The following is a 14,576-nucleotide window of genomic DNA, read 5'->3' as shown; positions in this document are numbered from 1 at the left end:
GCCACAATTACAGCATTTTACTTTTGTATCCTGACCACAATTTCCATACTCATGTTCACCTCCACATCTAGCACATCTTTGTTTACCTTTACATTGACCAGCAGTATGTCCCATTCTTTGACATTTGAAACATCGAAGTGGTGCTGGGATAAACTCTCTTACATCATAACTCAAATATCCCAATCTTACTCTCTTTGGCATATCTTTTCCAAACTCTAGAACTACTGATAGGCTATCAGTTTTCACCCCTTTTCTTTGTGTTTGTAGTCTTGTGGCTTTCACCACTTTCCCTCCTTTCACTTCCTGAATTATCTCCTCCATTGTCATTGCCAAAGGGACATCATAGATAACGCCTCTAAGCTTTGCTGCATTTCCAGGGATATGAGCACTGATCCTTTCCCCATTAAGTGCTTCTGCTCTGAGAAATCTATCTCTTTGCAGTTGATCTGTAGCAAAGACCAGCAGCCTTCTATTATTCAAATATTTGGCAAACTTGATCTTACCCATTTCTTTCTCAATTGCTTTTGTTAGTTTTAGTGGGTGAAAATGTCCCCCTTCTTTTTTGAACGTTATCATCACTTTCCATTCAGTTTGTTCATTCTCCTTTTTCCCATTTACAATTACAGACTTCACTTTTTTGGACTTGTCACTCACGTCCACATCATAGTTGGAACTTCCAGAACTATCGCACCTTCCTTTCCTCTTATTATTTACTTCCTGCCATGACATACTATCACTATCTCCATCCGTACTTTTACCCATGATAATTACATTCACGGTACAGTTGTTGCTAACTCACCAAATAATACCAACGATCGTTCTCCAAAATATCCGGACCAGGGCACAATTCAAACGAGATCAAAATATTTGTTGTCTCTCGCCATTGACTACCATACAATATTTTTCCGAATTAACGTCCCATGGTGGTCGACCGGAAGGGGAGGGACTTAGGCTCTCTATCCCAGATTCAGGATTCAGGAAGTTACTTTCAGTTTTGTTATTTCCTCTCGGTCTCACCACTCACTAAATGCTGTAATTTATGAAGTCTTCGACGCCTGATCAAAAGACTCATGCCGATCGAAGTTTCACCATGTAAGTGTTTATGTTTTTAAATATATATCCAGTCTGTGTGTTTTTGTGTTATTAAACTGTGTTTCTGTTTGTGGAAAACTAACCCTGCTAATGGTGCTAAGGAAATAAGTCGACATGTTTATGAACGTAACAGTATCCCCAGTACTGAGATTGATCACCAAATCACATTCCCGTCTCTGTCTTCTCTTATAAAATAACCTTTATCATAGTAGGTCTCGCTCTCTCGCTCCCTCGCTCTCTCACTCTCGCTATATTCTACATATCGTTCCTACACTCTTAGAAAGAATGTGTCAAAAATGACACAACCTGTGTTAAATTTTAACTGTGGGTGAGCTCCAGGACTACTAGATTTGTGTTAATTTCAACTCATTCACTGTGTTAATGAGTTTAACACACTAAATGTGTCAGAAAAGTTAACATAAAGATGTGTAAAATATGTGTAAAAGATGTGTAAACATGTGTAACATTACCACATTATGTGCTATCCTTGGCTACACACACTGTGTTAAGAAAGGTATCTAAAATCCTAAATCCTAAACAAAATAAGCATTTGACAAAATAAAGTCTGTGGTTGATTATCTTATTTATTATAATGACTGACATATCAACAATTAAATTCAATCCAGAATAGAACAATACAATTTAAAGCAGTCAAAAAGGAAATGTCCAACATAGGATAAAACAGTTATTTTCTCAATCTCATTAGGAAACATGACACACTTCCCCACCTTCAAAATAATTTCACTTATTTCCAAAACATGTTTGGCTTGATGTACATCGGTGGCCAAGTTTAGAAAATATTAAGCATTTTAATGTTTTTGAAAGAAATCTCTTATGCTCACAAAATATTTTATTTGATACAAAAGTACAGTAAAAACAGTAAATATTGTGAAATATTATTACAATGTAAAACAGCTGTTTTCTATTTGAATATATTTAAAAAATATTGTGATCAAAGCTGAATTTTCAGCATCATTACTCCAAGTTTTCAGTGTCACATGATCCTTCAGAAATCACTCTTATACGATGATTTGATGCTCAAGAAACAGTTCTCATTATTATTATCAATGTCTGTACTCCTCCATCTTTTTCACAGCATTGAAGTAAAAGTGATCATAAAATCAGTCTTTAATAAGCCAATCTTTGGGAATAAGCATTTTGTTCACCTTTGGGAAAAATACATAAATGAACCTAAACCTAAATTAACTTATCCTGTTCAGAACTTAGTCTTGTTTAGCCAGACCTATCCCTAGACTCTATTGCAGCTTTTCTTGACCAAGGACCACCCAAGAGGACGTTTGACTGACATGTAACGCAACCAATCACAGTTTGTTTTGTTCTGCGTCATGTTTAGGGGTGTGATAATATATGATGTTGATGTCCCTACAATAACAGACTGGCTGCATCTAATAAATTATTCATTCAAGAACGTTAAGCAAGTTCACGGCAACAATGGAGCCACAAACTTCAAATACTTTTGAAAATCCAGCGTTTAGTTGATCCTGGTAAGCGCTCATTGTCACAGTTGTAAACACAATAGCGTTCTTCTTCCACGAGGGGTTTTGGTGTCACGGCATTTGTTTCCAGGCGAACCGATAAAGAACACGACACTCACATCTCCCGAACATCCTATAGAATTCAACCAATCAGATCGCGACTTTGAAACTCCTTAAGTGTTTCCAGAAAAGTGTGACATATGCATCAGTCCCCTGTTTCCTGGATGCAAACGTGTCCACCAACACAAATGTGCTCAGTTCTTCTTCAGAGAAGATCGCAGTTCCAACACTATATAAAAATATAATAGGGAGAGAGAGAGCGGAGAAAATTACACAAGCATCAAATTGTTTTTAATCTCCATCATACTATAATAAAAAAAAAAAATATATATATATATGTAAGCAACACCCTTTTGTCAGCACATTCAAACATTTCAGTTGAATTGTAGCCTAAACTAAATTATGCCAGATTAAATTTTAATACTTACATTTCCTTAATTCTCTCCAAAAATGCTGAGATCCGTAGGCTGAACTGCAATCAGGGATTTAGGTTAGCCAATTTCAACTTGTTTGCAGTGAAGGGACAGCTGTTTGAGACAAATACACAGTAAGATACATGATGCAAGAAATCCCCATGTGATGATCTTTTTCTTTCCCTCAGTAGTTAAGTTGTTTAGAATGCTTGATTTGATATGAATTAATGATTTAGTTAGTTTTACTGCAATGCTTACCTGAATAAATTAAATCTGGTGAGACTGAACACGGTGGTCGGTAGAAAATGGTCCATCTTCTGATTGGTTCATTTGCTGTGTAATAAATATTAGACATAATGCAAAGGTCACTTATTTGATATAAAGTTAGCACATGTATTGTATGGTACAGTTACCTAAGTTAGCCTGCACATCACTGGCTCAAGAGCACTTATGACATATTGCTAATCATTTCAGCAAACTTTCAAATCCACTACAACGACTACATTTTATACGTAACGTTAATCAAATTAATAAACAGTAGACGATTTTTAAAACACCCTTACAGATAACATTTTGTGTAAGTTATTGTAAATCGAGTAGCACTAAGTTACAATCTAGGTGCGGTCACTATTACCATTGCTTAGTGAAATTTTGCGTGTAAAATCCATTTATTAATAAAGGTCTCTTCATTATCTGGAATTTCGTGTGAAAGTGGGAAAAAAATATGCTGATTTTGAATCGGGGTTTCCACGCAAATTCGCAGCATCAACATAAAGCTGCTTGGTTTAACGTTAGCCTTGCTTCAGCTAACTTTAACGTTAACTTACACTATTGACCATATTGATTTTGCCCGCAAAATCTCGTCGTAACCTAGCTTTTAAACCAGTATTAAAATAACAGTAGCAGGAAATATTGTTTTTGTAAATGAACATGAGTACAAAAATATATAATTCAAGTAACATACAGCGAGCTTACCTCAAGAACCTTGAGCATCACCGGCGTGATTCGGCGCGAATCATCTCCTCCCTGGTAAAGAGGTGGTTTTCACGAACAGTTTTGACGCGAGAGGTAGTCGATAACGAAGTGATAAGGTATACATGTTTTATTTTCAACAATATAAAATCAAAATAGTTGCTGTCGTTAACAGACTTTTATCTACTAACGTTACTGAACTGAACTGACTGGAACTGGATTATGTTCACTCAAAAGTCACCTTATTGGTTGGTTCAGTTCGACTAGCTAATTTAAATAACGGTCGCGTTATAAATAATAACACATTAAAGTGTGTAAGCACATCAATCTACTCATATTGTGTTAAATGCTTTGAGTAAATACCCAAGTTGTGTAAACTTTAAACTACACATGGATATGTGTAAAATAGATTATTTTTTTATACACAGTTTTAGTTAATATTGACACAAAATGTGTAAATTAGAGTGTTACACATAATTTGTGTAATTTTTCTACACATTCCTTCTAAGAGTGTAACAAAAAATTGTGTAGCGTAAAACATGTTTTGCCAACAGGCTGTCGATTACTTGTTTGTAAATGATAAAGTGTTTCCTCACAAATGCGGTACGGGGTGGGTAATCGGAAGAATCGGGAGAATTCCTGGTGGGCCGCTTCACTTTTGGGCCGGCCCGGTCGAGGAATTGTTTTTTTTTGTTCACATTTGTCACGTTACTTACATTAGGCTACACACGTTCCGGATTCTGACACCGCAACGCGCAGCATCTGCATGGGCTGTACCATGAGAGGGAGTTCTCCCCTCCTTTAGGCTTGTTTGAGATGCACCTCTCCTGAACTGTAGTCGAGAGTAGGCGCTGCAGTGAGAGGAGGAGTGAAAGAAGCGCAGGCAAGCCGGACAGATCTCTCCAGTGTTGCCAGATTGGAAATGTCTAAGTAGCGTACCAGATGCTCAAAATTATCGTATTTGGAAGAAAATTATCGTACACGAGTCAAACCTGTATGACAGACAGTCAAGAAATCTCCAACTGGGGGGGGGGGGGGGGAGGGGGGGTTGTTCAGTTCTTACAATTGATTGGTTGGGTCCTTAAAATCTGAAGATAATAAGTCCAAAACTCTGTATTTAGTTAAATGTTTTTCAAGATCATGTCAAATGACTTTATTTTGATTTGACTCTAAAATGCTACTGATGTTTAGTCATCTTCTAAGTCATCCATTCAGTCTTATTGTCTCTATTGTTTTGTGGTGCAAACGAGCCCCATTCAGTCTCAGTCTCCCCCTGCACACATTCACACCTCTCCAGCCTGGTTATGGCTCGAAATATGCATTTCTTTTGTCTGCATTATAGCTACTAACGACTGGCTATTCACAGGCTATTCATAGGGTTTCAATCCCTAATTTCTTTTATCAAAGTTCTCACTTAACATTTAAAAACTGGATCAAATGCCCTGCTTGAATAATGAAACATTTCAGTAAGCATATTTAGAAAAAAATCATAAAAGGATAACTGCTAGACGTGGCAGGTGCACCTAGAGCTAGCTAGCATGTTAGCTTAGCACACCATCAATACACGACAATTTATGAGATTAAAACCATGTTTGAGCTTCAAACTTAATTTATAACGCAAGTCAAGTGTTTTAAATAATCTTCTGTGATATAATTTCGCTTCAGATAAAAAAATCAGACAGAAAATATATATATATATTTTATTCTGCACAATGATAAAGTCTATATCGATTAGCATTACATTATAAATATAATCTATTATTATGGAAATACCTGACATTACTCGAAGAACACAGGTAAACCAAATATCATTTCAATCATGTTTATTGTCTTCAAAACGTCTTTATCTGCATGTTACAGCGATCTCTGATAGCTTTGAATGTGTTCGAGACTTCCTGGAATGTCACATGATCATGCCTCTTCTTCATGTTCTATATATGGACTATTATTGTGCATATAGCGCCCTCAGGCTGTTGGTATGGATTGAAAACACAATACATCACAGTATCCAGCGCTCATAATGATTACATCGACGCATTTGGGCATAAATTCAATAAATATTTTTCTGTCTATAGAAATCTGATGAAAACCTATGAGAATATATCAATATTTCTCCAAATCTGCACAGTTTTGAGCTAAAGCCCTGAGGGACGTTGTTTTGTGTATCGCTGTCATGACGACAGCACGGAGTTTTTTATGAATGGGAGCGGCTGACGCGCATAATTCATATTAAAGGTATCGACTCATTTTTTCATTTCATAACTCCTGACACAAATTAAGACATAACTGTCACTATAAGTTTTTCAGAATACAATAGTGGTCAAATACTGAAACTTGAGTCTTATATCTTTTTAATGATGTATAGTTTTTAACCCTTACTTCAATCAGGGCCGGAGTGGGGCCACTTTTCAGCCTGGGAGTTTCAGGCCCAAGACCGGCCCTCTTTTTCCATGGTGGAATTCCAAATTAGCACTTTTTCCAAATTGGATAAATGAAGCAACAGTTCAGCTCTTACTATTGTGTAGTTTTTATTAATACCATGGTTCAACAAATAATGTAAAGGTTAATAATTCACTTAAGCTGAGAAGTTAACAAAAAATATTCCACTATTCCACAAGGATAGGTTGATAAATTAACAAAAGAAGAAAGAAAGAAATAAAGAAAGAAAGAAAGAAAGAAAGCCTTTGAAATGTATCCCACTCTTCCACAAAGAGGCACATTGAACTACTAACTTTTTTTATAAAAAAAACGTGATACCTACTCTAAGATAAATGAGTCCTATGATTAATCAGATGCAAATAGAAATATAAAACGACTCCTAATTGATAGAAAACAAGTTGACAAAAAGATTGAATCCAATATTGGGTGATAATATAGTATAATGAGAGATTTATAAGCTATTTTTTGTAGGCTGTTCATTTTTGACCGGGAACACCACAAGTGTGACTATAATGTGCCCTTTTATACAAAATAAAAGTTTTTCAAAAAAAATTAGTAGACTAGTGTGATCAACAGTGCAATTTTTTTCATCTTTTATGTCATATTTACAAATTTGTTGAAGATTGAATCCAATATTGGGTGATAATATAGCATAACAAGTGATTTATAAGCTATTTTTGTAGGCCGGCCATTTTTGACCGGGAACACAAAAGGTGTTATAGGGTTTTGAACACAACCTGAGGGTTAAATAACTTTAATTCATTTTGTTTACTCTGGTATCCTCTCTACCTGTCCCTGTAGTCATCATGGCCTCCTCATTTTCAGCGGGAGACTGGCTTATCTGCTGCTCAGAAGCTACAAATAAATAATTAAGAGGTCATTTTTACTGCATACACAGATCAAGCTTGAGTTTTGTTATCAATATATAATAATATTTCCAAAGTCTATGAATTGCCATGTATTGGGTGATACAAAAAGGCTAATATTTTAATAAAATTTTATATTTTGCTTGTGAATATGTTGACAATGCTACATTGCAGCGTTGCTAATGCTAATCATTACTAGACCTATCTCTCTTTACCTGTTGCCACTTCACTTATGTTTGTCCTCTTTGCTTTGGCAGCATCCTCCTCCAATGACTTTCTATTTTTCAACCTGGCTTTTTCAGCCCCTCCTGGCCTCTTCCTCCCATCCATCGTCCCTGACGCGTACCATTACGGTAGCTATCGGTATGCGCCGGTGTGGTGAAGTATCCGGTAACTCTATAGTGATGGGTCCGGGCTGAGGACCCAAGCAATCCGATTGGTTCAAAGCACGTTTTATGGGTAATCGCTTTAGTGCCTGGTTACAAATCATACAAAATCACTTTATCATAGAAGACGTTTGTACTGCGTTATAACAAGTCATTAATGTATTAAATGTATGTTAAATTATACGTTTCATATACTAGTATTTAACCGAAGCTATAGATTGTGAAATAAACATTTCTCGTTGTTAGTGTGTTTTTTAGTTAGCTTAGATTGTAGCATAGCATACAGCTAACGTTATCCGATGATCGTGCTATGAGCTTTACTTGATCTTATACTGCACTGATACTGCCTTACCGTATCGCGAGAACAGATTTAGATCAGGCATACTACTGGCATACTAATTGGGACCTCAGCCCAGACCCATCACTATAGAGTGACCGAATACTTCACCACACCGGTGTTGCCGCGGAAAAGACGGGCTATGGACCCAACCAACTCTATGGGAGGGGAGAACTCCTTCTCATGGTACAACCCATGCAGAGGCTGCGCGCTGCGATGTCAGAATGCGGAACGTGTGTAGCCTAATGTAACTAACGTGACAAATGTGAAGAAAAAAAATAAACTAAAAAAATCCTCGACCGGCCCAAAAGTTAAGCGGCCCACCGGGAATCCTCCCGATTACCCACCCCGGGCCTGTATGTATATATATATATATATATATATTAGGGGTGTAACGATATTCGAACCGAACCGAAAAACCGCGATACACCACCCACGATACGAATCACGATACTCTCATGGCGTACCGAACACGCCCGCCCCGCCCCCTGCTGTCCCGGCTCATTGGTCATGTCTTATGTGTACACAACGAATACAGCGTTGTTGCCTAACCACCATTAACCACATTTAATCGCAATAAGCTCAGTGTTTTGTTACATTCGATAATAAGCAAGGTGTAATCTTTCAAATTCTGTCTATTTGATCACGAAATTCAAACATTAAATGTCATTTTGGCGCTCTTTGATGTGGCGTGACAGATCACCGTAGGCTACTAGCTCCTCATTTAAAGCGGCAGCGCGGAGCGCGAGTAAACGCGATTCTCTTCCTCAGTTACAGAATAAACATGAATGGACACCTGAAGGTACGTTGAAAGATACAGTATACTTACTGAAAGGCATCATAACTCGTGTAATTGCTCAGTCAGTGTTTCAACAGCGGAAATACGTCAATAAAACACTTAGTTTTTCACATAGCTTTATTTACCTCAGGCAAGTCATTCAGTGTCCACAGCTTGTTGGTTTGCTAAGGAAATGAACTCTTTCACTAAATAAATGCACTATGTTAGCCTATATATTATATTTTACTTAACCTGTTAATGACATCTTGATTATTTAATGTATGTTTAAAATATCTGTCATGAAAATGACAGCAACTGTGTAACGTTAAATTATTATATTTCAATAATAGAGTAAAAATGTTAATGTAAAAACTGCCTTATGTGCAGTTTACATGTTTTCATACAATTTGTTACTTGAGTGTTGATTATTATTATATCTAAAAATAAATAGCAACTGAATTTAGGCTAAAAGTTTAGGCTCTGTTGTTAAGCTTTAATGTTATAGTAATGTGAAAGTAAGGGCTCCTATATAGTTTACAGCATTAGCAGATCATTTTTTTTATCCTTGCGAGACGTTTACTTGTAATTGAATTAATTTAAAGACAAGGACACAATTTGTTAATTAAAGCACTGTTTAAAAAAAAGAAGCAATTTTAGCTTTCTAAACCCCCCACCCCACCTAAATGAACCGAACCGAACCGAACCGAACCGAGACGTCAAAACCGTGGGACGTACCGAACCGTCAGTTTTGTGTATCGTTACACCCCTAATATATATATATATATATATATATATATATATATATATAGACAACAATCAAATAACCCATAGATCGCACTGTCAGAGAGTTTGGGAATACTAACACATAATTTATACACATAAAACATGAGATCAGAGTTTTAAAATCAGACAGTTTAAAAGAGAACAATACACCACGTTATTTTAAACCAATGAGCATTAAGCTGTGTCATCAGCAAGTCGTTTCCCATCGTGCTTTTGATTGGTGGAGAGCAACTGCGCTCGACTGCAGAATCTGACAGGTGTGCCTTGTGCTCGCGAGAGATTTTTGACATACGTCAGCATGACATCAGAGCAAGGCGGACCGCACTCGGACACATTTCTAACCGGCATCTCACGAATTATAGAATTTAGATAGATAGATAGAACGATATAATTTTGTTTCGCGACAGATAGGACTTGTAGGCAGTGCCGGCCCGAGCCTTTTCGGGGCCCTAAGCAGAATTTGATTTGGGGGCCCCCTCCCACCACACGGAGTCACCTGTTTGACGATTATTGACACAAATGTCAGACTATAATGTTACATTATAAATGAATTAATACAATGAGGTTATGTATAAATACAAAATAAATACTTAAAAATAGATAGGCCTACTTAAATAAAAAGGTTTAACTTTTTATTTACTCTTTTTCTAACTCTTTGAAACTTCTGAAAACAAACTGTCACAAAACACATTAAATAAATTATTTGCAAAATATCCTCCAACGTTTTGCAACACTTTGCAGTTTGAATGATGTCTTGTATGAACATGACGGAGTATGTTTTTATGTTTCCACTGTTCGATCGCGCCTCACACACACACACACACACACACACACACACACACACACATTCCAACATTGTAATCTTGACATCGCAGCCTGTTCATTATAGCCGTAATAAAATATAATAATAAAATAGTCAACCTAACATATAAAAATTACACTGCTGTTTAAATAGTCAGTAGTACAATTTGCACCATTCAGCGTAAGCTCCGCTCCACTGCGATGTTTCCAAGCACTTTTTTGCGCATGTGAAGAGGATAATGATTCTAATGAGAGATACGTGAGCCCAACGCCGCTTACTTTCACTTTAAATTATTTCTGTTCTGAATATTATTAAATTTAAAGGATAAATCATTGATTTAAAGGTCAATCATCAATCATTGATCAAATCTCTCTCTCTCGTCAGTTAACGTTAATAATAAGCTAAAGCTACATGCCTCGTTTAATTTCGTTGCCATTGACGGATGTCTCGTCTGTTTAAACTAAGGAATGTGCTCGACCAGCTCGCGCGTCTATGCCTCAGTTTACCTCGACAAAGCACTCGCGGCGGCCAGTTTTGTTTCGCAAAATGTACGTGGTATCAGCGAATTTTTATGAGTACGCGTACGAGTATATGAGGACAGTATCGGCCCGATCCCCGATGCCAGTATCGGGCCATCCCTAAAAAAATATCGATGTTTTCTTTTTTTGGCTTTCAGGTTTTCTCAGTTATGATAAGACTTGAATTGTATTGACTATTAGCTGCATGTATGCATATGCTATAATGCTGATATGATGCATTTTAATGAATAAAGACTAAATGTATAATTTAATTATAAATTATAAATGTTGTGTTATATTGTATGTTGTTTAATTAATCGAACATGAAGTGTTGTGTCAACTGCTGTGTGCCTAATGATGAAAATTTACAGTCAAAAATACATATAATTTTAGTGAATTAAAAATGTATTAAATTACAATAAAGTTTTTAGTGTAATCTTAAATGTAGATTTTGCGCCCTGCAGTGACTAGTACTTTGCAGCTAATGGAGATATTTGCACTTTTCCCCAGTAAAGCTCAGTCCACAAACAATGCAGTCCTGTACCTTTACTAGCGATATAACACCAAATATTACGTTAATATTTTATTACGGTTAGAGATACAGACCCTCTCATCTCCATAATATCAATGTGTTTGTGGTTATGATTATTAGCCTGTATCTGTGACATAAACCAGCTCTTCTGTTTCTCATCAGGTTCAGATGGTTGACTCTGCTTCTGCTGCTGCTGTTTAGCTTTATCAGTTATAGCGGTCAGTATCATATTTGTTTATAGTAATGTTTGATTTTCAGTTTCAGGTTGATCTAGTCGATTGTTTCTATTTGCATCAAGTGACTTTGCTTGACATTTGTGGATTAATTAATTAATTTCTCATTATATTACATCATCACACACCATTATTACTTCTCTATGCAGCTCATCTATTAATAAATATGTTCAGGAATTCACTACAACATTTGATATGTTAAAATGTGGCACAGCTTGTTGGCTCCATATTACCTACAGTTATATATATATATATATATAGTATATATTGAGTTAATTTGATTCTGTATCTGTGTGCAGAATCCTCCACTGTATCTGTGACGGGGAAAACAGGAGGAAACGTCACCCTGTCGTGTGAATCTGAGGACAGAGAGATTTATGTTGTTGAATTAAACAGACTGTCAAAAAACATCCTTTATTGTGAGAAAAAATGTAAGAGTGAAAATGGTCGAGTGTTTAAAGAAGGATCATGTGACGTCGTCATCAAGGATCTGATCTACAGTGACGCTGGGAAATACACTTTGAATGTTTATTACAATAATGATCAGACAGAAGTGAAGCCACAAACCCTGAAATATCATCTTTATATTCATGGTAAAGTCAAAACTGATCAAACCATCATCATGTGTTTTCATGATTTCCTGATAATGTAAACAGTTTAATTTTCTAACGGTTTAATAACTATTGTGTGCAGGGCCTGTGATCAGCAAACACGTTAAAGGGATAGTTCAAATTCTGTCATCATTTACTCGCCCTCAAGTTGTTCCAAACCTGTATGAGTTTCTTTGTTCTGCTGAACAGAAAGGGAGATATTTGGAAAATATATACTATGGTAGTCAATGGGGACCGAGATCTGTTTGATTAAAACATTCTTCCAAATATCTCCCTTTCTGTTCAGCAGAACAAAGAAACTCATACAGGTTTGGAACAACTTGAGGGCGAGTAAATGATGACAGAATTTTCATTTTTGGGTGAACTATCCCTTTAAATGTAACAATTATTCATTATTCAGATTAGATAATTCCAATATAGGCTTTTCAGTGGCTGGTTTTTAAATTATTACATTCAGTTCCTTTAATCTTAAATATGTTATTATGGTCTTGATTGATTTACACCATTATAATAATGTCTGTGTTTCTCCTCAGATGAGATCTCTGTGCAGGAAGGAGAGGATCTGAAGTTGGATGGTCTGTTGTTCAATGCTTATAAAGTGGAGCACCAGAACAGAATCAGCTCAGGCTGGAAGGAGGTGTGGAGGAGAGACGGTGGAGTCAGCAGAGATCGACTGACTGATCATGATGGACATCTGACCATTAATGAGTTTACAGTTACTGACACTGGAACATACAGAGTTCTGGATTATGAAGGAGAAACCTTGATCACAGTCTCAGTCACAGGTGAGAGAAGATCAGTGGATGAGGAGAGATATTATGTTTAATCAGTAAATTAATCCTAAACTGCACGACTAACCTTTCAATATTCTGCACAGAATCTGTTCTAGACTGGAAGGGAAATCTGATCGACACAGATGAAGACAAAACTGACGACACTGAACATCGAAGTGAGTAAAACATGAGGCATGAGAGCTTTACAGGAGCTCTTAAACTGGGAATTCAACATTTAGAAAAACTCTCTTCCCACTTTCTCCTTCACCTGTAGATCACTGGATGCTGATGCTGCCGGTTGGAGTGTTTGTGATTATGGTTCTGATGGTTTGGACTGATTTTGTGAGATTCAGACGTAATCTCCACAGAGATTAATTGAAGGGGGAAAACTGAGTTCAGGGATCCAGAAGTGTTGAGGGTCAATGACGGTGAAGTGTGCTGAGGATCTGTGGATCATCATTAAACTACTGTAGTTCTCCAGTTCTAGACGGTTCTCTATCGTCTCGCACTCGTGTTGGACTCGGCCATTGATCATTGGTCATGTTGGTTGTTCTCGACGAGTCCAGCAATATATGCTTTTTTCTGCTTTAAATCAAAACCGTTTCCTTCAGAGGAATCTGTCAACATATTTCTGCAATATATATTTAATTTCCAGTGCGTATGAACATTAGTGCTGCAGTCCATACCTCAGGAGTCTGTGTGACACTGAATCTGCACTTACTATTAATGTAAAGCAGCCTTAAATATCTCATACATGATCTAGCAATTATTGTTTCTATTTAATCCGTCAACTGATGACTGAGAATGTGTGTCTGCATGTGTCAAACTGTGTATGACAAACAGTGTGTGTGTGTGTGTGTGTGTGTTTGTGTGCATATGTATATTTTGCACAGATTTCTATGTAAATATTGATGTATATGTTGCTTTTGTGTGTTTAACTGGTCGTCTGCACTGTTCTTTGTGAATCTGCAAGTATGTGTTGTGAAAAACCAAAATTAAACTTTAGTAAGAAACATTTTTGTTGGTATGTATTTTTGTATGAAAATATATATTTTAATATTTTGCTGTGTTTAGAAATTTTTGTCTTTGTTTTGTTTAGTAAAATATACAATGAAACATGAAGAGGATGTATGAATAGTTTACATCATGCGGAGCCGTATGAGGATCTAAGCAGAAGAACGCTTGATGGAGTTTCATGTCTTATTTTATAAAACGGATAGTTCCAGTCCTTGATTCTGATTGGTTGAGCCGTGTTCGAAGCCGTTGTACAAATCTTTGTAAGACATCACTGAACATTTATTTAACCGTGACAAAAGTACAAAAGTACAACAAAAGTACAGCAAAAGTACATCCGAATGTTTATTGCGCATGTTGACTTAAAGGGATACTTCAGCATTAAGCATTAAAGCCCATGGTGCAGGTTAAACACCACTGTCGATTAATGGGTACATAAAGCAGTCAAGATATGTATATAAAGTTAGAAAT

At 36.6% G+C, this 14,576-nt stretch overlaps 1 protein-coding gene across 1 annotated transcript; it reads left to right on the top strand.

The window, feature by feature from the left end:
• The first annotated feature begins 958 nt into the window (after positions 1-958).
• Positions 959-14,108, top strand: LOC307163725 (uncharacterized protein). The gene is made up of 6 exons (XM_079879942.1): positions 959-1,092; positions 11,637-11,692; positions 12,007-12,300; positions 12,852-13,103; positions 13,196-13,267; positions 13,366-14,108. The coding sequence occupies exons 1-6, from the start codon at positions 1,040-1,042 to the stop codon at positions 13,464-13,466; spliced, it is 828 nt and encodes a 275-aa protein (XP_079736068.1). The 5' UTR covers positions 959-1,039; the 3' UTR covers positions 13,467-14,108.
• The last annotated feature ends 468 nt before the right edge of the window (positions 14,109-14,576 follow it).

The sequence above is a fragment of the Squalius cephalus genome, assembly GCF_949319135.1.
Source record: "Squalius cephalus genome assembly, chromosome: 8".
In the NCBI taxonomy this organism is placed as follows: Eukaryota; Metazoa; Chordata; class Actinopteri; order Cypriniformes; family Leuciscidae; genus Squalius; species Squalius cephalus.
Note: the sequence above shows the minus strand (reverse complement) of the source record. Positions and strands in the feature narration are given on the sequence as shown.

Coding starts and splice junctions, on each gene's coding strand:
- LOC307163725 (XM_079879942.1), top strand. CDS start 1,040: ATGAAGTCTTCGACGCCTGATCAAAAGACTCATGCCGATCGAAGTTTC. Junction 13,104..13,195: donor GATCACAGTCTCAGTCACAG/GTGAGAGAAGAT, acceptor TATTCTGCACAG/AATCTGTTCTAGACTGGAAG. Junction 13,268..13,365: donor TGACGACACTGAACATCGAA/GTGAGTAAAACA, acceptor CTTCACCTGTAG/ATCACTGGATGCTGATGCTG.